General features: G+C 39.4%; 2 protein-coding genes and 1 pseudogene across 6 annotated transcripts; all 3 read right to left on the bottom strand.

Moving 5' to 3' along the window:
* Positions 1-202: 202 nt before the first annotated feature.
* Positions 203-14,835, bottom strand: LOC113067798 (T-cell ecto-ADP-ribosyltransferase 1-like). 2 transcript variants are annotated; one of them, XM_026240269.1, is made up of 3 exons: positions 14,755-14,835; positions 1,138-1,242; positions 203-1,062 (listed from the first exon to the last, which is right to left on the bottom strand). In XM_026240269.1, exons 2-3 carry the CDS (start codon positions 1,186-1,188, stop codon positions 328-330), a joined length of 786 nt encoding a protein of 261 aa, XP_026096054.1. In that variant the 5' UTR covers positions 1,189-1,242; positions 14,755-14,835; the 3' UTR covers positions 203-327. The 2 variants fall into 2 exon arrangements, with proteins under 2 accessions (XP_026096054.1, XP_026096055.1); XM_026240270.1 differs by lacking the exon at positions 14,755-14,835 and adding an exon at positions 1,354-1,482 and having other exon boundaries at positions 1,138-1,223.
* Positions 2,463-8,564, bottom strand: LOC113067555 (ecto-ADP-ribosyltransferase 5-like; annotated as a pseudogene).
* Positions 13,540-26,805, bottom strand: LOC113067794 (NAD(P)(+)--arginine ADP-ribosyltransferase 2-like). 4 transcript variants are annotated; one of them, XM_026240262.1, is made up of 3 exons: positions 26,453-26,805; positions 14,479-14,583; positions 13,540-14,403 (listed from the first exon to the last, which is right to left on the bottom strand). In XM_026240262.1, exons 2-3 carry the CDS (start codon positions 14,527-14,529, stop codon positions 13,624-13,626), a joined length of 831 nt encoding a protein of 276 aa, XP_026096047.1. In that variant the 5' UTR covers positions 14,530-14,583; positions 26,453-26,805; the 3' UTR covers positions 13,540-13,623. The 4 variants fall into 4 exon arrangements, 3 of the variants coding, with proteins under 3 accessions (XP_026096047.1, XP_026096045.1, XP_026096046.1); XM_026240260.1 differs by lacking the exon at positions 26,453-26,805 and adding an exon at positions 26,202-26,429; XM_026240261.1 differs by lacking the exon at positions 26,453-26,805 and adding an exon at positions 14,755-14,832.
* Positions 26,806-27,017: the final 212 nt, after the last annotated feature.

Here is a 27,017-nt window from a genome sequence, read left to right as displayed (position 1 = left end):
TTGTAAAATCTAGTAAACTTTACTCATTATAAATTGTGTAAACAAAACAAGCAGCACTTTTTTTTTAAAGAATATTAAATATTTGCAATATATGCTGTATTTCCTAAAAGACTATTTACTACATGGCCAACACTTTAATCAGTATTGTTCAGTTATGTGATGCAAAAAGACGGTAAATGAAGAAAAATAGATTCACTCTAAATTATTTAGTTATGTCAAAAATAACTTTATTTAATTGTTAAAATTATCTTGAAGCATTGAACTACACTGAGGGGGAAAAGTCTCAGGCCCTGTATTCAAAACACTTGGTTCAGCTCAGTACACAACCTAGTATTTTTTTATGGACTTTGTTGGTTTCCTAAATAGAGCACAGTTTAATTCACTTTTTATACCAGAGCTTTTCAAAATGAACACAGTGTTACACCAAGCACCTTCCTGACCTTTTTTCTTGACAGCAGTGACTTTAAACTTCTCATACGGAGGAATCAGCACTTCACTCTCATGACGAAGCTTGGAATATTTTGTCACCTCAGCACCTTCACAAGTTTCGATTTCAAAACAAGATTCAGTTCCAAAAGACTTTGCTGTTTTTTGATTACGAGACGATGATGCAAATGAACCAAAACGAACCTCCCGGTTCTCAACATTTTCCTCAAATTTAACATTTGTACCACGATAAGTCTTAATGCATTTGTTTTGTTCCTTCAGAATCTGTATCGCATCTGTTAACAAAAAGTGAAGTGAATACCATTTGTATGACTTGTTTTCATAATTTAGTTTACCAGAACGAGCATCATTATTGAAGTCTTTAAATACTTGACAATCAGAGTACACATAAATGGCTTTTAAATGATTATCTGTCAACTTATCTTCTGGCTTTATAAATTCCGAACTTTTTTTCCAAGCCCTATTAAATTCATCTGAGTTTTTGAGTTCCTTTTTTAGATATTCTGTCTTCACCAGGTTTGCCATGTTCTCTCTACAGCCCTTATATTGATCATCAACTGAATTCAGTGCCATATCCAGTGGAAATATCTTCCCTTTAACAGCAGCTCTGTGATCCTGCAGCAACATGGATCATAATGATCAATAATCAGTATTCATGTCTGTAATATTCACACTAGAACACAATCTTACCTTTCCTAGAGCAGCTGAAATGAGAAGAAGAGCTTCAATGATCAGCAGCATCTTGATTCAGACAGATCCCTCAGATGATCTTAGATCTATAGTGAAGAGCAGATGCTGAAAGACAACAGCTTTTCACAAATACACTAAATCTTTCACTCCAGTGTTAATAATATGTGCATAGATTTTCGCAATGACCTTTGTAGGCTACTTCAGCCCCAAACTTACCTAAGAATATTGTCCTTTTTTTTTTTTTCTTTTTTTTTTTTTTTTTTTTGTCAGATTCTTCCTTGGTTTGTCGCTTTCAGGAACAGCAATGAGACTAGAAGATCAGAAAAAGCAGATGCTAACAGCCAGATGACGATGACTCTTTAGACAGAGATGAGGTTATAGTTGCCTTTTTATATCTGTGAGACATAGCGCCTGAAGTGTGATCTTGATGCTTTTACCCCAACTAAACTGTTTAGCTCATCATAATGCATCACTTGTCAAGGTCTGTGTGGTTTCACACTGGACAAACCATGAGTTGCTGGTTAAAAACAGTATAAAAAAGCTTGACATGACTTAAGTGTTTTACTCTACATCAGTTTGTGACTGTAGTAATGTCAGCAATGTTATTATTAAGCCTCGGACACTATCACTTTTTAAAAATGTTTATATGTAAAAATATATAGGAATGTGTACATAAATCTGTACATTAACTGTACATTAACTGTGTTTATCTGTGTTATTTTATTTCTCTAGGAATATAGGGAGGATGAATCATGATTATTGAATTTCATTAAAAAATGTTTACAGAGAATAACCAGTAGGTGTCACATTGCACAAGTGCACTCAGGGCTTCATGTCAGTAAGTGTGTTTCAAAAAACATTTGAGGTATTGCCCATTTGAGAGCATGTGCATCCAAGAAGTAGTAGTCATTTGTCATAGAGACTACTGAACAAACATTTAGAAGTTTATTTTAAATGCAAAGTATTGAGAATTAAAAAAAAAAGCTCTGTGAACACAGGTTTAAACACAGGAAATGCATCGTGTAAGTGGTCAAGTGCCAACTCAAGATAGCACATGTACATCTGCAAGATGTCTGTTCAAGATCACTTGATCTGGAAAGTGTCTACTGTGTACAAACATCTGACAGGTGTCTGTAAGATGACAGTTTTACATACATTCTAAATCTTTAACATTTTAAAGACATAACATCTAGACGTATGGCAGATGAGCAAACACTTTAAAAAAAAAAATCTTGCAGATGTAAATGCAGACATCAAATAGACATCTCTGTGATATGCATTTGCTATCAGGTTACATGGGGGTATCCTGAACAGTTGATATTTTTTTAGAACGGTTTGGCTGTGGTGTGGTGAGGTGAGGTGAGGCGAGGCGAGGCGACAAACTGATGGAGGAGAAATGGGAAGCAGGAAGTTTTATTTAAATGTCCACCAGATCCCGCCTCCTTCTTCCTGTGATTACAACTGTTTTTATATTACCATCCATCTACATATCCAATTTATGCAGAGCAGGAGTGGGCAAAATTTACATAAAAATATTTAATGATGGAAATTTAGTCATTCTCAACTCAATTCTGAATGTAATAACCATATTTATCCAGTCAGTTTTCTACAATGTTGCATAATATTCCAGCATAAAGGAGAAGAACAGGAATCAGGAGACCAAGTGATGGAAAAAATTACACAGTCTGTGTCTGTGATTTATTTCCAGTGTCTGCAAAACACATAACAGGATGATCAGGCCAAAGAACGGCTCTCTCAGCACAGGCATGCCTCTCATTAGAACATCTTGTGACCAAGTAAGCGCATTAACCATATTGTCAGTCAATAAGAACAATACAAAAATGGAAAAGAAAGAAAAATAAATCAACATTGATGAGCCATTTACATACCTGCAAAAACATGTAACAGACACCATTAGGCCTAACAGCTCTCTTGGCCCAGTCATAGCTGCCTTAGTTTTCACTTGACTTTTAAACATTAGTTTTTCTCTTAGGTTAACTTTGAGAGAATTTTGCTGGAACACTAACCAAAGTTTTGAGAACTTTCCCTGTTAGCTGGGATACCAATCTAAACAAAAACCTGAACTAAACAAAATAAATTAAATTATTGTGGTTCAAAAGTTGTAGGCCTATAAGAAAATGTCTGCATCTCTGGCTTGGACAAAAGCAGAAGAGTTTGGAAATGTATTGGTTTTAAAATCAACAGCTGTTCAAGTGCCGATCTGACAAAATATTCTAAATACAAACTTTTGTCATGAAACTCTGCAGTTCAATCCTATTTTGTCAGACATTTGGGATGAAACGATGGCCATGATTCTGACACCACAATTAGCAACTGCATAAGAGTGTTTTTTAATGGTTTTATTATTATTATTATTATTATTATTATTATTATTATTATTATTATTATTATTCTGCAAAATTTTGAAATTTGAATGAAATTTAAAACTTTTAAAGATTCATTTTCATCTCAACTTTTCTGGGATTTACAGATGAACTGAGGGTTATTTTACTCCTACATGCCCTGCTATGTAATGACAAATTATCAGATGTATATAGTAAAGAACAGGAATAAAATTAAGAGCTGAAAATTATTTAGAATGATATCTTTTAGGGAATTAAAAAAAATAAACATAAAAATCCAACCTTTTCAGTTTAAAAATTAAAGTTACATCTTGAATTATTAAATATAATCTGCTTGCTTTTACAACTAATTTAAAATTTAATTACATTAAACCGACTTTAAAATTTTTTAAAATATATTGCACATAACTTTATGTAAATGTAAAACATATGACTTACTGTAAATATAATTTTTATGCTACTTTTGATTATTAAACATGAGATTAAACTCTACCTGACATGAGTACAACTGGAACAAATTTACTTCTTTACTAAATGGAAAATTTGAATATTGATCATAATTTATTTTGTAGACAAATAAAAGAAATATCATATGAAAATGATATGCTTTTAATTTGTATGGTAATAAAAAAGCTGGATGTGTTCTAACTACAATGTAGAATGTAAAAATTAACTGGTTAGCAGGTAAACACTTGCAAATAAAATAAACCAGATGGTACATTTAATAAAGCATGACACATTATACAGAAAGCAATTTAAATATGGTAAGACTGAAAAGGAAAATAATATGGAAAAAAGAAGTGCATCTTGCCACTTGTCTGCAACAAATATCACTGCACAGTTCAGGTCACTTCTTGTTCCTGAGCTTTTCAAAGTGAACACAGTGTCACACCAGAGATGTTTCTGATCACTCCTTGTCCTGACATCAGTGACTTTAAACATCTCATATGGAGGAATCAATACCTCTCTCTCATCAGGATACATTGAATATTTTGCAATATCTGCACCTTCACAAGTGTAGATTTCAAAAACAAGATGCATTTCCAAATTCTTCTGCTACTTTACGATTAAGTGATGAGGATGCAAACGAACCAAGATGAACCTCCGTGTTCAGAACATTTCCATCAAATTTAACCTTTGTACCACGATAAGTCAAATGGCATTTATGTTGTTTTTTGTTCAGAATCTGTATTGCTTCTGTTAACAAAAAGTGAAGAAAATACCATGTAAAAGCATTATTTTTGTATTTTTCTTTATCAGCATAAACAGCATTAGTGAAATTGCGATACATTGTGGCATTTGAGCTTGTGTACACATAAATGGCGACCGAATGGATCTGTGCCAAGTTATCTTCTGGTGCCTTATAATACTTTTCACCTTTTTGCCAAAACTCAGACATTTCCTTCTCCAGATATACTGTCTTGACCAGATTTTTCATTTCCTTTGTACAGCCATCATATTGATCATCAACAGAATTCAATGCCATATCCAATGGAAATATCTCATTTTCAATTGCATCTCTGTGGTCATGTAGCAACTGGAATCACAATGATCATGTTTTCATGCTCCATGTCTATTTTAATGTCAACAATATTCATATTTGAACTAAATTCATGCATGAAGTTTACCTGTATTAGAGCGGGTAAAATGAGAAGAAGAGTTTTAATGAGCAGCATCTTCAGTAAAATCCCTCAGATGATCTAGTGATGAACACAACAGTAGTTCAAAAACTGCTAAGTCTATGACTGTAACAGCAAACTGTTCAACAACTTTTACTCTACCTTCAAATTAGCCGAGAATATTGTTGTTGTTTTTTTCAGATGACAAAACAAACTATCAGGAAGTTGGCTTGTTTTAATTTTAAATATTTGTGTGTGTGTGTGTAACAAATGACATATTTTTACATGAGGTGTAAATATTTCTTGCTGTCTCTGAGCAGGTTTCAATTAACAGCCTAAGGATGTTTTAAATGAAATCTATAAAAAATGTAATGTGACCTATTTAATAATAATAATAAAATAAGAATAAGAAAATTCAATTATGTTACAGTTTTGACTTATTATAGCAGGCCAATGAAATTCTGTTTCAAAACCACTGAAATGACTGAGAAGGATTACGTCATCAACCAGTAGACCACAATCTCCCGGTTGTGTGCCTCTAAGGTAAGAAAACCTGCTTGGCTGGTAGCTTTCAGATAGCTAAGAAATGTCAGTTGTAGTTGTCAGTGTCACTCGTCAGTCAGTTATGAAAATTAAATCATTATGGATTCTGTGCAATAAACCTGAACTTCAATAACTTTGTTTTCACATATGTTGCTGCTTAGTTTCACTTCTTTGCACATTTGTATTTTGTTTAATTTGTGTGTGCATTTTTAAAACAACACTTACCTTGGCTTGAACTCTATATGATGGCATAATGTCAGGCAAGTACCAGTAGGTGGTGCTGTAACCAATCAGCACAAGTACTCTCAGATCACCATGTCAGTTTATCAAAGAGCTCAGCAAACATATGACCTCACTTCCTGTATTAGGTCCACACTATTCATTCATTCATTGTGCTACATGGCAATGGTTGACAGTATCACAAAAATATATTTTTGACCTTTATTGTCTGAAGATCATCTACAGGGCACCAGACTAGCATTTGAGAGAAGTGGCACCAGCACCACTAAGTTCTGCAGATGGTGGCGCCAGGAGCACATTTGGTAGCACTGGGGGCTGATGTGTGGGGGTATTCAAAGTAAAGATAATTTAATCATAAAATTACTAATGGTTTTTTATTAATAAGTGCAGTTACTAATAATATTTCATGTTCGTTTCTTGTTGTTTTGTTTATTAAAAAAAAAAGATTTGACAGTAAAGCACTAAGCCTGAGTTAAGATGCATACAAAATTTACTTCTATTAACAAATGTAACAGGTGTTAAGTCTACTTTTTTTATACAGAAAATGTATATATTCCACTTCCACTTTTCTAGCATATGGAACTGACCAACTTCAGTGATTTTGTGTGTTTTCGTAGCAAACTGAAGAAAAAACTGTGACTTCTCTTACTTCATACACAAAAAAAGTGTTCAGACAAAATCTGATTTCTTGATGATTTGATATTTTATAATTGTGATTTTATAATTTAAAAATACAGAGAAAAGGTAGAATTAATGACTTATAAGCCAATAAGTGCTCCTCTGCTGCTGTCCACTGGGTATAATTGTGATTTGATGTATTTTTTTAATTTTACTTAAGTTTGTTTATCAAAAAGTGATCAGTCAAAGTGATTGTTTATCAGAAAGTGAAGTGAATACCATTTGTATGCTTTTTTTTTTATTAATTCTTGTCTTATTAATTTTTGTCTTTGCGATCAGCTTCATTAAACTTCTTATATACATCATATTCTGAGTGTACACATAAATAGCGATTAAATTATTCTTTGTCAAGTTATCTCCCGGTGTCCTAGAGCAGCTGAAATGAAAAGACGAGCTTCAATGATCACCAGCATCTTGATTCAGTCAAATCCCTCAGATGATCTTGTAGATCTATAGTGAAGAGCAGATGATGGAAGCTAAGCGCCCTCTCTGCAGGGCTTTGCAGTCTTGACTGGAGCTGTTCCCATACCACACTGAGATACACTGAGTCAATACACTTTCTATAGCCCTGAATATAAAGTTTTCAGGATGGCTGGTGAGACCCTGAATTTCCTCAGCTGTCGCAGATGGTACAGTCTTTGCCTGGCTTTATTTACCTGTGTTTGAATATGGGTAGTCCATGTCAGGTCCTCTGAGATGTTTACACCAAGCTGCTCACCCTCTCCACAGGGGTCCTGCTGATCATAAGAGAAGTGTAGGGCCGCTGCTGTCTCTTCCTGAAGACTGCAATCAGTTCTTTAGTTTTGCTCACATTTAGAGAGAGACAATTGTCTTGGCACCATGATGTCAGTTTCTCATCCAAGTATGCGGTCTCATTATTGTTGTGAATCAGGCCCAGAACCACAGTGTCATCAGCAAATATGATAAAAGATGTGGAGCTGTGGAAAGAAACGCAGTCATGTGTGTAGAGAGAGTAGAGCAGGGGACTCAGGACACAGCCCTGTGGGGATCCTATGTTCAGGTTGATGGAGTTACAGGTGAGCTGGCAAAATTTCACTACTTGAGGTCTGCCGGAGAAGAAGTCTTGAATCCAGTTGCAGAGTGAAGAATTCAGGACAAGGTTGGGGCGATAAGCAAATGGAAGAGGGTCCAAAGTATCTGGAATGGAGGAGCAGATGTAGTTTTTAATCAGTCCCTCAAAGACCTTCATGACTATTGATTTGAGGACAACTGGACTATAGTCATTCAGACAAGAGGGTTCATTGTTCTTAGGCACAGGGATGATGACAGATTTTTAAAAGGAGGTGGGAGCCACCGAGTTAGCAAGAGACTCATTAAAAATGGATGTAAACAAACCAGCGAGCTGATCAGCGCAGGACCGCAGAACACAGAAAGAAATCCCATCAGGTCCTGCTGCTTTCCTGACGTTCACTCGCTTTAGAGCCCTCCGAACCTCGTCCTCTGACACGGTGATCGCATGATGATCGCTGATCTGACTTCTGCTTCCTGACGCGCTGATCGGCAGACTCGCACTGCTTAGATTGTTTTCAAAGTGGCCGTAGAAAGAGTTTAGCTCATCAGCCAGTGATGGATCTGCTCTCACCTCTGCAGAGGATTTATTTCCAAAGACACAGATGGTCCTTAATCCCTGCCACATGCGTTGGGAGTTATTGAGCTGGAAATGAGACTCTATTCATTCCCTGTATCTGTGTTTGGCGGCTCTTACTGCGTGTTGGAGAGCATAGCACGATGCTTTGTACTCGCTCATGTTTCCCGACAAAAGTATGCATTTGTTTACTGCTGCACGGATTATTCTGTCTACCCACGGTTTCGGATTTGAAAAGGTCCTTATAGTTATTGTTTCAGTTGCTTGCTTGGTTAGCATGTTTACAAAGCTTATTGCTACATCCGTGAACTCACTGACGTCAGATGAACTTGCCCGAAACATGTCCCAGTCTACATCATCAAGATCCACCAGTAGCATGGCTTCAGAGTGGGCAGACAAGTGCGTCACCACCCTCTACACCAGGGGTTCTTGAACGAACCTTTTTTTATTTTGGAGGGAGTGTATTGTGAAGCTTAGACAAAACTAAGCCGGTGTCTGCTTGTGGGGGGATGTAAACAGCAGTAACGATGATTGATGTAAAACCCGATCTTTTCAGTTTAAGAGAACATGTAAGTGACCAGCCCTGTTCAGTTAAGGACACTAATCTCCTCTTCAACACTATGTAACAAAAATATTTAATTTATAGTCCTGTTTTATTTTGTTTTTATAGAAACAAATGGAAGGATGCTGTCACATCCTACAACTTCATCATCTGCAAAGAGAAATGGCCACTCAATCACACCAAAATACACATAATGATGGACTTACAGGCATCATAGAGGATTATTGAAATACAGTATTTCACTGAAACCTGGTCTTCTATTCAGTATTTCCAGTTTCTATTTTGTTTTACCTCTTTAAGTATTTATTTATGTTCAGTGTCAAATGTCATTTATTCATGTATTCTGCTAATAACTGTTGTTAGAGCACAGTCATTTTTGGTACAAATTCACGTCTTTAAAAAAAAATTAAAGTACCTAATTGACAGGTTGTCTAATAGCCACTGCAGACTATTGTAATAACAGACAGATAGAGGAGTAAAAAAATAACATATTAATAAATAATATATACAGATAATATTAAAATGATATAAATATGTTAATATACTGATAATAATGAAAATAAACTATGATAAAAAATTTTTTGTTTATAACACCATTAAGGTCCTATATAGCATTTTCAAAGCCTGGTTCTTTATGGAACCCTATAAAAAGTTCTATTTAGCAGGTTCTATTTAGCACTAAAAAGGGTTTTGCTATTGTTACAAGCTGAAGAACCCTTCAGGTACTGGTTAAAGCCATTTTATTTATGAGGTCTAAATAAACTTTTTTTTAATCAAATTATTATTATCTGCTAGCTAGCCAAATTTTTAGTGTAATGAAATTAACAATCAAGAAGAGACTCATCTTTTCGCAGATCTGAGAAAATAAAGCTGCAAATTCACCATTTCCTTTGTAAAGCCGTTATAATTGTCATCAGTAGATTTCAGTGCCAAATCTAATGGAAATATCTGTCCTTTAACAGCAGCTCTGTGATCATGCAGCAACATGGATCAGTATTAGTGCTAGTATCAGTTGGTTAAGTGCTGGCGAAAAAGATGAGTCTTTAAATGTTTCTTGAAAATGAGTAAAGACTCAGCTGTATGAATTGAGATTGGGAGGTCACTCCAACAGCTGGGCACAGTCCAGGAGAAGGATCGTGAGAGTGATTTTGAAGTTCTTTGGGATGGCACCACAAGGTGTCGTTCACTTGCAGAGCGCAAACTTCTGGAGGGCACATAAGATTTAACCAGTGTCTTTAGGTATGTTGGTGCCGTGCCAGTGGTCGTCTTGTAGGCAAGCATTATTACCTTGAATTTGATGCAAGCAGCTACTGGTAGCCAGTGTAACCTGATGAGGAGAGGAGTAATGTGATCTTTTTTTGGCTCAGTGAATACAACCCTCACTGCTGCATTCTGGATCAATTGCAGGGGCTTGACAGTACATGCAGGAAGGCCCGCCAGGAGAGCATTACAATAGTCCAGTCTGGAGAGAACAAGAGCTTGGACAAAAAGTTGGGTGGCTTGCTCTGATAGGAAGGGTCTAATCTTCCTAATGTTGTACAGGGCAAATCTGCAGGACCGGGTCGTTGTAGCAATGTGGTCTGTGAAGCTTAACTGATGATCCATCACAACTCTAGGTTGAAACTAGGTTTCTGGCTGTCCTCGAAGGAGTAATGGTTGACAAACCCAGCTGTAGAGAGAAGTTGTGTTGAAGCAATGGGTTAGCTGGAATCACCAAGAGTTCTGTCTTCATAAGGTTAAGCTGAAGGTGATGGTCATTCATCCAGCTAGAGATGTCACTCAGACAGGCTGAAATGCGAGCAGCTACCGTCGGTTCATCTGGTTGGAATGAGAAGTAGAGTTGGGTGTCATCAACGTAGCAGTGATAAGAAAAGCCATGCTTCTGAATGACAGATCCTAATGACATCATGTAGATTGAGAAGAGAAGTGGTCCAAGTACTGAGCCTTGAGGAACCCCAGTAGGAAGGTGTTGTGACTTAGAAACATCACCCCTCCAAGTCACACTGAAGGATCTGTCAGAGAGGTACGACTTAACCCACAGGAGTGCGGTTCCATAGATGCCCATCTTTCTTAGGCTGGACAGGAGAATCTTGTGATTAACGGTGTCAAAAGCAGCAGACAGGTCCAGTAAGATGAGTACTGAGGATTTTGAAGCTGCGTTTGCTAGTCACAGGGCTTCAGTAACTGAGAGCAGAGCAGTCTCAGTTGAGTGGCCACTTTTGAAGCCAGATTGGTGGCTGTCTAGGAGGTTGTTGGAGTGTTGGTGACCTGCGTTGGAGGGTGTGCCGCTTCAGGAGTAAGTGCTAGGTTAGTAGTAATGAGGAAGTGGTCTGAGGTGTGCAGTGGAGCAACTGAAGAGTTGTCCACAGAGCAACAGCGCTTGTAGATGAGGTCCAGTTGGTTGCCTGATTTGTGAGTCGCTGTAGTAGACACTAGCTTGAGATCAAATGAGGTGAGCAGAGTTTTGAAGTCAGCAGCCTGGGGCATGGGCGTAGGTTTAGGGGGGGACGCTAGGTACTAGTCCCTATCAATATTTTGAGATGACAAATTTGTCCCCACCAATATTTAGCGAGCTCCTTTGAACTGCTATTTGGATCTTTGCACTGTTATTTGGATCGACTCTAATGGCCAGGACGATGACAGTACAAGAAACGCCGTAATTTCATTGGCGGCGGGGTATCTGACAGACTACACGTGCGGGCCGAGACTACTTTTGTGCTTGCACTAGCAGCGAGCGGATGGTTTGTTACAAGGGCTGTCTCTCACAGCATTACACAGTCTCAGATTTTTATTTTTTGAGAGTGCATTTTCGAGATTATACAGTTATACTAAATCACCATTAAATCACTGGTATCTTACAACAAAATAATTCCGGGGGGTGGGGGGATGGGGGGGGGTGTTATGGGGTGTCCCCACCAAAGCTGAGACCAAACCTACGCCCATGGCCTGGGGTTTATCTAGGTGGATGTTGAAGTCACCAAGCAGTACCAGAGGAGTACCATCTTCAGGAAAGTTTGATAGCAGCACATCCAACTCCTCCAAGAAGTTTCCCAATTGACCTGGGGGACGATAAATGACAACAAAGTGGATTTTAACAGGGTGGGTTACAGTAATTGCATGTGATTCAAATGAACCATTACCTGTAGGCGATGGCTAAAGATCTAATTAACGTTCATTTGATATAAGGAGACCAGTACCTCCACCCCTCCCAGTGGTACGAGGAGTGTGGGTACAAGTGAAATTAGTGGAGAGGGTTGCGGGGGTGGCAGTGTCTTCAGGTTTGATCCAAGTCTCAGTCAGTGCCATGAGGTTGAGACCGGAATGAGTAGAAGAAATGAAGTTGTTAACAGATTTTTATCAACATCTGATATTTACCTACTCTGTAAATTAGGTATTAGTCTTAGCAAGAAGTAGATTATATCTGCCAATCATGTGTGCACTATAGTATCCACTGAAAGCCTCTGCTTTATGCAGTTTTCAGATTCATGGTATTACAAAGCTAATATTAACATTCAAAAACAAATCTGACAGTGAGATCAGTATAGAGCTGCATTAGTTTTGTTGCATTAAGTCCATCTGACAATGCAGCAGGCTTCGAAGATCTGTGGCTTCATGTGGGACAAACTCTCTGTTCCTCAAGATAAGTAATATGAGCTTCATGTAGGCCTAGAAGTACATTTATTTAATTATTTCTAAGAAGAACACCTAAGAAGAGTTTCATCATTGTTCAGGTTTTATTGCTAATTTAATGACATGGTGTTAATGAGGCCGCCCACAACAAAACCACAAGCTTTACTCTTCTGCAAAATGAAAACCAGAAAAACTCCAGCATGACAGAAGCTCTTCCCAATCTCCAAAATGACTAAGATGAAAAATATTAAGTACTTTGAAGTTATTAGTATTTAGAAAAATTTTATTAAATAAGAAACTATAGCTGAATTAATCCTGGTGCATCAAGCGCATCTGATGCAACTCTTGTGAAGGTCTTTGTGGTTTCTACTAGGAAAAACTCTGAGTTCCTGTCTGTCTGAGATGAGTAATAGTAGACCTGACTTCCTATATATATTTCAAAATCATACACACAGATTGTTTTATCAACTTAAAGCTGAAGTAGGTAACTATGGTTTTAGCTTGTCCTCAATCACTAGGGTGCACCTATAAGAAGTTTTTATATTCAGACTATTTTCGATTGATTCGGGGGCACCGCGGCGGAGTAACCCAGTACCTTTGTGATTCTTCATAGACATAAACAGAGAGAAGTAGTTCCGGCTACGATGTTCTTCCGCAAGACGCAAGCAGTTCTGTTTATTAACCGCTAGAGCGTCAAAAGTTACCTACCGCAGCTTAATTAAATTGTGAAAATTGTTTCTACACAATTAAATTAATATATGGGACTATAATAAGTCCATTAAAACTGGACTGAAGAAACTGGATTCAATTTCATTATTAAATAAAATTGATTACTTCTGAAATATTTTCAATTTACATGTAACAGATCGCTAGCAATACAATTTGTGACTAATGTAATGGACAGACACTCCTCAAATGAAGAGATGCATCTCATTGCACAATTCTAGCAGCTAATGGTCATTTAGCTCCCAAGCTCTTCATACATGAAGAGTTCAGATGCAAAGGCCTCTAAGTTTTTATCAGGCTTCTATGTGTAGGTTCATTAAATTCACTTTTATAGCAATGAATGGGTTCTTTTTTTATTGTTGAGTAATGTGATGCAAAAGGATTTAAGTATCATTTAAAAAAAAAACCCACTTTGAGTCAACTAAATTGGGTCACTTAAAATGAGCTTTATTATGCACAAATTGTGTTTCCTGAACTAAACAGAGAGGAAAACATTTTTATACTGATTCATGTGGAGGTTTAAAGCATTATTCTATACTCAGCATAGTATTTTGTTAAGGTCTTGGCTGGTTTCTTGAATAGAGCACAGTTGAGGTCACTTCTCTTACCAGAGCTTTTCAAAGTGTACACAGTGTCACACCAGAGATCTTTCTGACCGCTTCTTGTTCTGACAGCAGTAACTTCAAACGTCTCATACGGAGGAATCAGCACCTCTTTCTCATGAGGAAGCTTGGCATATTCTGACACCTCAGCACCTTCACAAGTGTGGATCTCAAAACAAGAGACAGTTCCAAAAATCTTTGCTCCTTTATCACGATCAATAGAGGAAGAAGTAAATGAGCCAAAACGAACCTCTTTGTTCAGAACATCCTTATCAAATTCAACTTTAGTACGACGATAAGTATCATAGCATTTATTTTGTGTTTGGTTCAGAATCTGTATTGCTTCTGTTAACAGAAAGTGAAGTGAATACCAATCGTATGTTTGGTATTGGTATTCTCTCTTGTCTTTACGATCAGCTTCATTAAACTTTTTATATACCTCAAAACCTGAAGTCGTGTACACATAAATAGCAATTGAATGTTTCTTTTTCAAGTTCTCTCCTGGTGGCTTGTGATTCTTTACAGCAATTTTCCAAGCATGTGCAAAATCAGATTCGGGGTTAGACAATTCTCGCTTCATATATTTTGTCTCCACCAGTTCTGCCATTTTCTCTCTACAGCCCTCATATTGATCATCAACTGAATCCAGCGCCATATCCAGTGGAAATATCTTCCCTTTAACAGCAGCTCTGTGATCCTGCAGTAACAGGGATCATAATGATCAATCATCAGTATTCATGTCTGTAATATTAAAACTAGAACACAATCTTACCTTTCCTAGAGCAGCTGAAATGAGAAGAAGAGCTTCAATGATCAGCAGCATCTTGATTCAGTCAGATCCCTGAGATGATCTTGTAGATCTAGTGAAGAGCAGATGCTGAAAGACAAGAAACAGAGTTTCACAATTACTAAATCCATCACAGCAAGTGTTCACCAAATTCTTAAGGTATTGTCTGTCAGGTTGATTTTTTTTTTAAGTCAAATTTGAAGTTAAACCTGTGATGTTCATTGATATATTGACCTTGATCTATACTGACCCCAAATTTACCTGAGAATAGTGTGTGTCTCTTTATCTTTACTTTCCAGAAGTTCAGGAGCAATGATGAGAGGAGAAGATCAGATCAGTCGCTCACAGTCAGACAAAAAGCCAAGTGATGAGGAAGGTTATTTATACTATTACAAATGTCTGTCTGTGTGTATTGTGGGAATCAATAGCTGAAGTGTGGTCATGGTGCATTAGTGCTCAATTGTTTAGCTCTTCATAATGCAACACCTGTGAACATCTGGTTTGTATGTGGTTTCACACAGGACAGTTCCTGTCATATCACTACCAGAAAACAGGTTTGTTTTTGTGATGGGCAGATTCTCATCAAGGAAATATTAATCTGCAGACACAAATACTTCAGTCAGTTCATTCTTGATACTAGGCCCCATTCACACGGAGACCCGTTTCACATTTTTTATTGGATAGGCATTTCGTCCACATGGATCCAGTGTTTTCAGGAGGTGAAACCACTATTTTTTAAAACCGGAGTGGTTAGATCTGAAAATGCCATCTTTGCGTATTTATGTGGACGGGGCCATCCGTATATTTTCGGAAACTATAATGTCATCACCCCATGTGTCGACCCTGGTCAGACACCACTACATCACTTAAGAGCAACAACAACAATGGTTTGTATACAGCGCGCAAGGTTTATGCATGCTCCATGTCTTCTTCTTCATTTTTGTGTATCTCTGTGGCAAAATTACAGCACCACATAGTGATCTGGCATGTATACTACATCGTCGGTTTCACTGGTTTTGTGTAGATGCAGATATTTCTTGATACAACATCGTTTGGACAGGATTTTTTTTTAGAACAAGGGAAATAAAGATTTGATTGGGGTAAGCTCCAGCTTTGTGTGGATGTAGCACAGTGTGTCGTGAGGAAGAGAAGTGATCAAATGCTGTAGAAATGATGGAATCCATGTAAAACACTGCTCCAAGAGTCAGGGACTCAGGGGTGTCCAAACTTGGTCCTGGAGAGCCACAGTCCTGCAGCGTTTAGCTTCAACTTGCCACAGCACACCTGTCTCTAGTATGCCTAGAAGACCTTGATCAGCTTCAGCTGTGTTTCATTTGGGTTGGAGCTGACCTCTGCAGAACAGTGGCCCTCCAGGAACAGGTTTTGACAGCCCTGACTTTAAGTAAACATAGTTTTGCTTATTTAAGTCCTTAGTCTTCATTGTTACATGCTACAAAGAAAAGACACAACACCTCCAGGTGGTTTTGGTAGTGTGATAACTAAACCTCTCAGTGAAATGTGACAATCACTTACAAAGGGGTTTTTGTGAGAACGGGTCTGATGCTTCATCAGAGTAAAGGTGAGAAAGGTTATGTGTCATCCAAAGTAGCAGAAAGGTATTTTGTGTAAGAGATAAATGATGACTACCATACTAGAAAACTTTAATGGCTAAACAAAATGTACATTTATATAAAAGTTAAGGACAAGCTCTGTAAAGTACTAGGGATTTATCCAGTAAAGCGTATTTTAGATACATTCTTTTTTTAAATAATGCATAAATACCTGTGAATTTTCTAGAATGGGAAAAAATTATTTTAATAATGAATAAAAAAGCCCATATAGGTGGAAATGAAAGAATAGATATATTCTTCTAGGTTTAGGTATAATTCCCAGCATGATCTCAAAACCACACAAACTTACAATTTAAAAACAAAGTGAAATTTGAAGAATTGGATGAAAATAAAGAATTTGAGAGACCCCAAAATTAGATTTTTCATTGCCGAACTCCAGTCCTCAGGAGGTGGGTGCATCAGTGGATGCTCTGTAAAAAAAAAAAAAAAAAAATGTTACATTTCGACCTCAGTACATTTTATTATAGCATGCTATTTGGTTTTTATATAAATTCTTTATAGCATCTGTTAACAGAAAGTTAAGTGAGTACCATTTGAATTTCTTGTTAGCATAATTTTGTTTACTTCTTTATTGAATTTGCCATATACACATACACATAAATGGTGATTTAATGATTAGTTGTCCTCCTGTGTATGTGGTTTAAGAAATAATAGTGTGACTGTGATGTGTTTAGCTCATCTACATGGTTTAGATCATAATCACTTGTGAAGATCTGATGTTTGTGTGGTTTCACTTTGGACAAACCCTTGAGTTCCTGTTTGTCTAACATGAAAGTGATATCATAAATGATATCCTCAAAATGTGTAATGGTAAATTTATGAATTAATCAACACATGATATAATACAAGTTCAAAGACAAAACATAAAAACATAAACACACATATCAACATGTTTTTAGGTGACACTATTTTTTTTTTTTTTTTTTTACACAACTACAAATTTTAAGGCTGTTTTATATATATATTGATCCTCTAAACACTAGACACACACACAGGCCAGCCATTTATGCTGGGCACCTAAGTCATAGTATTGTCAGCCCAAGACTCAAACCCACAACCTTAGGGTTAGGAGTCAAACTCTCTACCCACTAAGCTACGACTTCCCCATTATGTACACTTCCACCGCTGGAACTTTACCCAGGAACTAGGGACTTTTGACTGGTACTTAGTGTGTTTCCACCACAGGAATCAGGGTCTAGATAAAATTCTAAAAAAAAAAAAAAAATGACCCTCAGAAAGTCCCTGCTGGCAAGGTAGTACTTTTTCAAAGTTCTGGAACTTTTGGGGGTGGGACTTGGGTATTAAACATGCTGATTGATCGAGCAGCATTGTGATTTCAACCACCATTTATTCTGATAATTTTCAAAATATTACTGTTATTGTGTCATGAAATTTAATTTTAAAAGTATTTCAGGTGAGAATGTAGTTGTTTAAAGCTCAAATCTGTGGTTTATTTATAAAGACTGGCTATTTAAAAATGTGTATTAGAGAAGCCTCACCTCGGCTAGTCCTTTTGATGTGTCGCTGGTTCTGATGTCTCTTTAGTGGTTAAACATAAAATATAATTCATTTTAGGTAAATCTAACAGGTAATCTTTGGTCTATATTCAATTTATCTACATGTTCAAATGAAAATAAAAAGAAGCAATTGATATAATATTTAATTTCATTGTAATGACTGTATATATACACATATGCCTGAACTAAATGTGGTTTTATTAACAAAGTTCGGGAGAAGCACGATCAGATAATCATCCAATTTGGTACAGGTGCATCTCGTTTAGCTAATCATCTTATAGCACGCACGCGTATATATATCCAGTCTTCCTACCTCCTGTCCCACGACAGTTTTTCGGCATAGACCGTCTGTCAGCATTCGGTTCGCTCTGTCAGCATTCGGTTCGCGCTGTCCGTCATCTTATCACAGGCCCAATCTTCCTTCCGACGAAGATAGCTATCCGCCGAACACCAACAAGCGTCATCGCGTCAGCTGCTCTTCTCGCCAAGCCACACGTTGTGGCCAAAAGCTCGTGCAAATCCTTGAGCTCGCCTCACTCGGCAACACGATTTTCTCGCCAGGACCGGGCTCTATTATAATGCTGGATCGCAGCCGTGCTCCAGTTCTCAGCGCAGTAAACCTCTCTCGCTTTTTCAGCCGTGTCGCAGTTCGATGCTGCCTCCACTAGCGGCGAAGACCGTGCGTTGTTGTAGTGGCATGTCGTTCGTGAAAGAATCGTTTTTTCGAATGAATCTTCTAGGCGAACGAATCGTTCTCGGTTTACACTCATTCATGAAGAATTTTTCAGAGTTGTCATCCACAATGAGCGAGTTTCATATGAGTCTCAGAGATCGAGAGCTCTCATTCGTGAACGAAAGGACTAAACCGGTATACATGTCGAGTTGATTAAACAGATACATGTCGTCCGTAAACGCAAGGAACTCTTATCAATTTTGTTAAGATGAGAGTAAACCGGGTCAGTTAGCCATTTAGCATGTCAATCTTGCAAAATGTAAAGCGCAGTTATAGGTACTGTGCACATATTGTTTACATATTTAGCATACAAAAGATAAATTCCACGTTTAATCCCCGATTTATGAACGTGAATATATAGATCAATATATGAACCGTCTGACCAAACAATTAAAATGCTAATCATGCAAGAAAACCTCGTGATTTGCTCATCTGAACAATTTAAATAGACGTTATATATAGAATGCGCTTATGAAGACGCCAAAAATTTGTTAAACGGCGTTATGACTTAACTTTGTCCGACGACGATGCCACTTTTTAACCACGAAGCAGGCTTTTTGCAGAGTTGTCATCCACACCGAAATGTCTAAAGACATTACATTTGCTTTACTGTGCATGTTTAAACCTCACTGAGATGATACAGACATAAGTTTCATGCAATTATTCCGGCAGGATCAATTATTTAAGGACATATTTCACCATTTACTGGCATGATTATTCAGAATTTTTCACGCTACTGCCTCGTGTTTGGCTGCAGAACAACAAGTGTGAGTAAATTTTCTATCGTCTTTTTAGGACTGTTATATGAAAAGCATGCAAAGTAAATGTCTTTAGAAACGGCTTGAATTTGAATTACTGCAATTAACGTTACTGCTATAGACATGTCTATTGGTACAATGGTTTATAAAACTAAACATGCTACATTGTTTCAAAGCCTCTATTTTCACAGTCCATACTACAACAGGAAAACAGCATCCCAAATTTATCTGCTCCGGAGGCTGTTTAAAAGGGCCCAAAGGCCAAAACAAGAGGAAAAGATGCTTTTCCAACAGGACTGTATTAATTCAGACAAGGTTTGAGCAATTGTCAAATCAGCCAACAACTACAGCAGCCAAAGCAAGCATGAAGCTACTTTTACTTGCAACACGGGCCTGCACATCTCAGTATTTCCATCCTGTTACTTCTGCTAGCAGTGCAGGCTACACAGGTTCTTCAAGACATCACACACCCCAGCCCCTTCCCACGACCCACAGCTACAGCAGCTGAAGCAAACGTGAGGCCGCCTCCATTCGTAAACGCGCCCTCAACTCTTCCGCTCCCTCATGCTACTAACCATTTTTCTGTTCAGTGGCCTCCAGCTCCAGATTTGCCAGAAGGCAGAGGGTACCAAGACCTATTATTGGTCAGGCCGATTATTTTATTTATTTATATATCTATCTCGAACCCTCTTCAGCCAACCCCTCTAACGCCAGCTCATCCCCTTTCACTAAAACTCCTAATCTACCATAGCTAACTCTCCTAACATGCCCTATCTATCTGTAATGGTCAATCCTCACTTCAGCCATCCTTCCGCAGGAGCTTTCTCTGTATCTCCCCACCGCCGCAGCATTGACCGCTCCCGCAGGAGCCTTTTCTGTTTTTTCCTCACTGCCGCAGCAGTCTCCGCTCCTGCAGGAGCCTTTTCTGTTTTTTCCTCACTGCCGCAGCAGTCTCCGCTTCCGCAGGAGCCTCTACCTATATTTCACCACTGCCGCAGCAGTGTCTGCTCCCGCAGGAGCCTCTACCTATATTTCACCACTGCCGCAGCAGTGTCTGCTCCCGCAGGAGCCTCTACCTATATTTCACCACTGCCGCAGCAGTGTCTGCTCCCGCAGGAGCCTCTACCTATATTTCACCACTGCCATAGCAGTGTCTGCTCCCGCAGGAGCCCTTTCCATCCTTCCCTACTGCCGCAATTCTCGCTGCCGCAAGAGCCTCAAAAATAAATAAATAAATAAATAAATAAATAAATAAATAAATAAATAAAAATATATATTTTATGTCCATTCTCCAATTCAACCTCATCAGGCTCGCTTTTGTCTAACTCCGGAACGCCCAATCTAAATTCACGATGGACCCTCATTTCATCAACGACTCTGGTATTAAAAAAAAAAAAAAAAAAAAAAATTAATCGAGTAACAAAATGTGTTGTTGCTTAATTATACTGATGTGCGCATGCACAGTAAATCTGATGGGTAGGATAAAATGTCAGGACCCCGGACCTTTATTTAGTCGGGTTGACGTACCTTTTCAGTTCTGTGTATGTGATGTGACGCTAGTTTTACTTAAAGTCAAATGCTCATGAACTGACTGTCAGAGCAGTTCTGGAGATGTTGTTCATGTGTTCAAGTCCTCATTTAGTGAGACAGCAGACGCAGAAATTACCGTGAGAGTAATGCGCGCTTCAGTGTGTGTGTAAAAAAGGAAGTCGCGCTCCTGCTCCATTCATTAACAGAGACACACAGAACATGCAGGATTTACATTTAAACACTGTTCCGTCTTAATATTTAGAGATATTAATTCGTGAATCGGATGTAAGTGCAATTACCTATTTTGATTAATTCATTCAAAAAGAAAAAAAAAAAAAAAAAAAAAAAAAAAATTTCATTGCGAAAGAACCCGACGTGAGATTTAGAATAAATTAAAAGAGGCTTCGAAGCAGAGGAATTTGCCTACATCATTTTTTGTAATCGCGTTACTCGAGGAATCGTTTCAGCCCTAATCTTAAGCAGCTCAAAAGGGGCCTCTCACATAATCCGATAGATGCCCTCGGTTGTTGTTCATCAGACATTTAAAAAAAAAAAAAAAAAAAAAAAAAAAAAAAAAAATTTGTATATATTCCTCCTTAAATCATGTTGTGTACTTGAATAATAGAAGCCTCTCAGTTATCGTTTCTTCGGCCAAAGTAAGAGCCCTCCAGCCATCGTTACAATCTCCTTGCCTATTTCAGCATCGGACAGGGCTCTCCCTTCCGGTGCAGCTGGGCAGTGGCTCCCTTCGGTCGCAGTGTGAGCCTTTCATCTGTCATTGAGTTGCGCTGCGCGCTCAGCGGCAGATGGGGGTATCCCTCCCGGTGCAGCAGAGCCACAGGCCCCCTTCGGTCGTTGTGACAGCCCTCCATCCGATGCATCAAATTAAGCCGCTTATACAGTCGCAAGGGGGACTCTCCCTTCCGGTGCAGCAGAGCCGCAGCTCCCTTCGGACGCAGCGAGAGTCCCTCCATCAGTCGCGTTTTCTTGCCTACTCCGTATCGGACGGGGCTCCCCTACCGGTGCAGCAGACCCACGGCTCCCTTCGGTCGCAGGGTGAACCCCCCGTCTGAGTTATGTTGCATGCTCAAGGGCGGACCGGGATCTCCCTCCCGGGGGAACACAGCCGCTGGCTCCCTTCGGTCGCAGCAGGAGCCCTCCATCCGATGCATCAAACCGTTCCTCGAATCTTCTTGCCTATTCTGCATCTGATGGGGCTCTCCCTTCCGGTGCAGCAGACCCACGGCTCCCTTCGGTCGCAGGGTGAACCCCCCGTCTGAGTTATGTTGCATGCTCAAGGGCGGATAGGGTTCTCCCTCCCGGGGGAATAGAGCTGCTGGCTCCCTTCGGTCGCAGTGAGAGCCCTCCATCAGACGCATCAAGCCATGCCTCGCTTCGCAAGGGGGACTCGCCTTTCCGGTGCAGCAGAGCCGCAGCTCCCTTCGGACGCAGCAAAAGTCCCTCCAACAGTCGTATTCTAGTTAGCGTCAATCAGGGCTCTCCCCTCCGGGGCAGCACTCCTGCTGCAGAGTTGCGAACCCCCTACGGAGGCTGGGAGAACCCTCAGAGGCAAAAAACCGCGCCTCCATAAACCCGCAATGGGGGACTCCCCCTTCCGGTGCAGCAGAGCCGCAGCTCCCTTCGGATGCAGCGGGAGTCCCTCCAACAGTCGCGTCTCTTTGCCTTCTCAGCATCGGACTAGGGCTCCTCTTCCGGTGCAGCAGACCCACAGCTCCCTTCGGTCGCAGTGTGAACCCCCCATCTGAGTTATGTTGCATGCTCCACGATGGCTAGGGATCTCCCTCCCGATGGGGTACAGCCGCTGGCTCCCTTCGGTTGCATTAGGAGCCCTTCATCCGACGCGCCAAACCGCGGCTCCAATCTCATTGCCTATTTAGCATCTGACGGGGCTCTCCCTTCTGGTGCAGCAGACCCACGGCTCCCTTCGGTCGCAGTGTGAACCCCCCGTCCGAGTTATGTTGCATACTCTATGGCGGCCAGGGATCTCCCTCCCGATGGGATACAGTCGCTGGCTCCCTTCAGTCGCAGTGAGAGCCCTCCATCAGATGCAACAAACCGCGCCTCGTACTCAGCCGCAAGAGGGACTCTCCCTTCCGGTGCAGCAGAGCCGCAGCTCCCTTCGGAGGCAGCAAGAGTCCCTCATTTCTTGATATCTGGCATTGTGCTCCTCCCATAAGCGGCATGGAGGGCTCGCTGGTAAGACGTTGCGAGCCGCAGCTCTCGTCGAACACTGCACGGGCTCTCCAGGTCGCTCTGCATTTTCTTCCCAACACGCATATTTTGGGGGGCAACTAAATTTTATCTCTCTGGCTGCTGTCCTATGGCTTTAAGCTTCTTTTGGGGAGTTATTTGGGTTCGGGCTATGCTCCGGGCCCGGACCCCTCCCCCAGGACAGCACGCCAAAATATGCCTACTATTTGCCTTCAGATTAGATGTAAGGGTGAACTCGTGAAATGTGGTTTTATTAACAAAGTTCGGGAGAAGCACGATCAGATAATCATCCAATTTGGTACAGGTGCATCTCGTTTAGCTAATCATCTTATAGCACGCACGCGTATATATATCCAGTCTTCCTACCTCCTGTCCCACGACAGTTTTTCGGCAACCCTCCTCCACCCCAACTCCTCACTTCTAATCTATTTATCCCAAATTGGGATAGGGGGAGTTATTTGGGTTCGGGCTATGCTCCGGGCCCGGACCCCTCCCCCAGGACAGCACGCCAAAATATGCCTACTATTTGCCTTCAGATTAGATGTAAGGGTGAACTCGTGAAGTACATTTCTGCTGCTATTATTTTGTTTAAATGAAAACGAAAGGAGTCAGTGGTATTTTATATTCTTTTTCATTTTATTGTAAATATACAATGAGGAAAATTGCAGTAGCCAAGGCAAGCTGACTGATGTTATCAAGTACGTTGCTATTTGCAGAATTGCGTTGTCGCGGACATCACACTCCCGAGAGAAATGCACAAAGTTGTAACTACTGAGGATGCAAGGCCAAAATCAGCATACTTTGTATTGAGACATGTGCACAGACCTACGTCACCAGACTATTTGCCTAATCTTCCCAATACTTAGGCCGCGATGGAAACACAGAAAGGAGGGAAATAGTTCCTGGGGACAAAAGTTCCTGGTACTATTGTTCCCGGTAGGAACGTGGCATTTGTCTGAATTTATCCTTTTCCCTTTCCACGTGAAGTGTCAAGCAGAAGGCTTTTTCTCACCCCGTGTGTCTGTGTAGTACAGAGGTGAGGGGGTTTACACTGCTGGCAGTGTGACGTGCAGCAGGGTGACTTTTACTTGAGTCCATGTACAGCCTGAAGAACTGTTTCAGTTCTTTTTGGACTGTGTCAAGCTCCTCTTTATCGTTGCAGAATTGCTGAGTTAGGGTTTGGACTTCAGCTCTGGCTGCATGCAGATGGCCTTCTAAGGCCTCAACTCTAGTGTCCCTCTCATTAAGTTCCACATATGCTGTTTGTAACAGTGATTTTGTGTGAAACAGTTATTTTTCCAAAGCCCTGTCCAGCGGCCTTTTCAAGCTGCTCTCGGTGTCCAGCAGTTATTAGAGCCTCCTGGAAACAGAAGGTGATTTCCTTATGTTTTGCCATTCTGTAAGTCATGGGGAAGTCGTGGCCTAACGGTTAGCGACTTGGACTCGCAATCGAAAAGTTGTGAGTTCGAGTCTTGGGCCGGCAGGAATTGTAGGCTGGGGGAGTGCATTTACAGTTCTCTCTCCACCTTCAATACCATGACTTAGATGCCCTTGACAAGTAACAAGGACTCAGAGACGTGCGGATCCATATGCAGTAGTTTATTAGAGAATGCTCAGACAGGCAGAAATCAGGAACAGCATCAAATGTGTCAAGGGATATCCAGAATCAGTAACAATACCAGACAGAGATCGGGGCAGGCAGCACAGAATCAAAGTCACTATACACAATCCAAAATCAAACACAGAAGGATAGAACAAACACTAGGAAACCGCTAAGAAATGCCAGACAGAACTAAACAAGACTTTGCAGTGATTGAGAGTCCAAACACAGTTTATATAGGGGAGTGGTAATGGGGAACACCTAAGCACAGGATTATGGGAAATGGAGTTGGGAATGGAAATACAAGATGCCAGAGTCCTGAATGGAGTGCCCTCTATAGGAGTTCATGGGCACTCCAGCTGATGATCGTGACAAAATGAGGGATGTTACCAAGTATTTGTTAAATATAACAAAAGAAAATGTGTCTCTGATGGGTCCAGATGCTACAGTACACAGCCATTCAACAATATCACCACCTCTTTAACAAACTATTCATTTAACAAAAGTCAAAGAATACAGTAGATTAAAAATACTTTTAACTTTAAATATTGTAAATTATTTTTAATATTTGATATTGGCCAATTTATGCTGCACTGCCTTAAGAGTATTGACTACATTGCACATCCTGATTAAATTGTTCACTAAATGTGATTGAAAAAGATGTGTAAAAAAAAGAAATATGAAAAACTAATCTGAGGCCTCTTGAATCACTTAAAAATAACTTTATTTCATTATGCTGAAAATATATTATAGATATATTCTGACAAAGAATCACAGCACTACATTGAAGAAATAAAACATGCTTACATGTTGATGTTTATCATATTGCTTTTTGTGGAACTGATGTGAATTCAAAGCACATTGTTAGGCCTAGTGCAAAACATGGTACTTATCTTTGGTCTTGTTTGGTCTCCTGAATAAAGCATAGTTCAGGTTACTTGTTTTTCCAGTGTTTTTCAAAGTGTACACAGTGTCACACCAGAGATCTTTCTCATCTCCTTTTTTCCTAATAGAAGTGACATTAAATGTCTCATACGGAGGAATCAGCACCTCTCTCTCACGAGAAAGCTTTGAATAGTTTGTCACCTCAGCACCTTCACAAGTTTGGATCTCAAAACAAGAGACAGTTCCAAAAGTCTTTGCTCCTTTGTCACGATCAATAGAGGAAGAAGTAAATGAGCCAAAACGAACCTCTTTGTTCAGAACATCCTTATCAAATTCAACTTTGGTACGACGATAAGTATCATAGCATGTATTTTGTGTTTGGTTCAGAATCTGTACCGCTTCTGTTAACAGAAAGTGAAGTGAATACCAACTGTATTGCTCGGTTGTGTAGTTTTGTTTACCGTTACGAGTTTCATTGTTGAAATCACGAAAAACTTTATCACCAGTATACACATAAATGGCAATTGAATGGTTTTGGGTCAAGTTATTTTCTGGCTTCTTACTGTTTTTTTTCACCCTCTTGCCAAGCTATTTTAAAATTATTTCTAGAGTTATTAAGTTCCTTCTTCAGATATTTATTTTCGACCAGTTGTTTCATTTCCCGATGCATCCGTCATATTGATCATCAACTGAATCCAGCGCCATATCCAGTGGAAATATCTTCCCTTTAACAGCAGCTCTGTGATCCTGCAGCAACAGGGATCATAATGATCAATCATCAGTATTCATGTCTGTAATATTCATACTAGAACACAATCTTACCTTTCCTAGAGCAGCTGAAATGAGAAGAAGAGCTTCAATGATCAGCAGCATCTTGATTCAGTCAGATCCCTCAGATGATCTTAGATCTATAGTGAAGAGCAGATGCTGAAAGACAAGAAACACAACAGTGTCTCACAAATGCTAAATATATGAATCCAATAGGATTTTTTTTAGGTTCTACATAACATTCATCACATCAGTAGAAATGTGCATAAGTTTGCAATATAACCTTAATTTATCTCCAAACTTACCAGAAAACAATGTTGTCTTTTTCAGAGTCTGAGTTTTCTTTCAGTTATTTTTCAGGTGAAGTGAAGTGCAGAAAAGTAATTTGTTCTCAGCCAGTTGACAACGACTCTTCAAATCAACAGATGAAAAGGTTGAAGCTAGCTAATAATGTGTGTGTGTGTTTTCTGAAATATAACAGCTAGTGAGTAAGTGCGATCTATCTATATTGCAACACTTGTGAATGCCCATATAGTTTCACTCTGGACAAAGGCAAAAAAAGACCTGAAACCATTTCTGACTCATTGAAAGATGGAAGATCTATTCTAAATTATTCTTCCCAGACCATTTCTGTCTCATCTCTTCTGTCCCTTTCTCAAAAAAGGAAACATTTAAAACTAATTGATTTTTTTATTTTTTTTATCAGTAATCAGTGACAAATCAAACTACTTTTTAGACTGCTGGTTAACATTAGGTCAGTCTTTACATATATCATGTTCATTCGGTTGTGTGACAAAAAATATGTAAATGCGAACAGCTTTATTGGAAAGTAGCCTATATATTATATACAAATTTATGAGAGCTGGATTA

This window comes from Carassius auratus, linkage group LG28B (assembly GCF_003368295.1).
Source record: "Carassius auratus strain Wakin linkage group LG28B, ASM336829v1, whole genome shotgun sequence".
Taxonomy (NCBI): Eukaryota; Metazoa; Chordata; class Actinopteri; order Cypriniformes; family Cyprinidae; genus Carassius; species Carassius auratus.
Note: the sequence above shows the minus strand (reverse complement) of the source record. Positions and strands in the feature narration are given on the sequence as shown.

Coding starts and splice junctions, on each gene's coding strand:
- LOC113067798 (XM_026240269.1), bottom strand. CDS start 1,188: ATGCTGCTGATCATTGAAGCTCTTCTTCTCATTTCAGCTGCTCTAGGA. Junction 1,063..1,137: donor TTTCAGCTGCTCTAGGAAAG/GTAAGATTGTGT, acceptor ATGTTGCTGCAG/GATCACAGAGCTGCTGTTAA.
- LOC113067794 (XM_026240262.1), bottom strand. CDS start 14,529: ATGCTGCTGATCATTGAAGCTCTTCTTCTCATTTCAGCTGCTCTAGGA. Junction 14,404..14,478: donor TTTCAGCTGCTCTAGGAAAG/GTAAGATTGTGT, acceptor CTGTTACTGCAG/GATCACAGAGCTGCTGTTAA.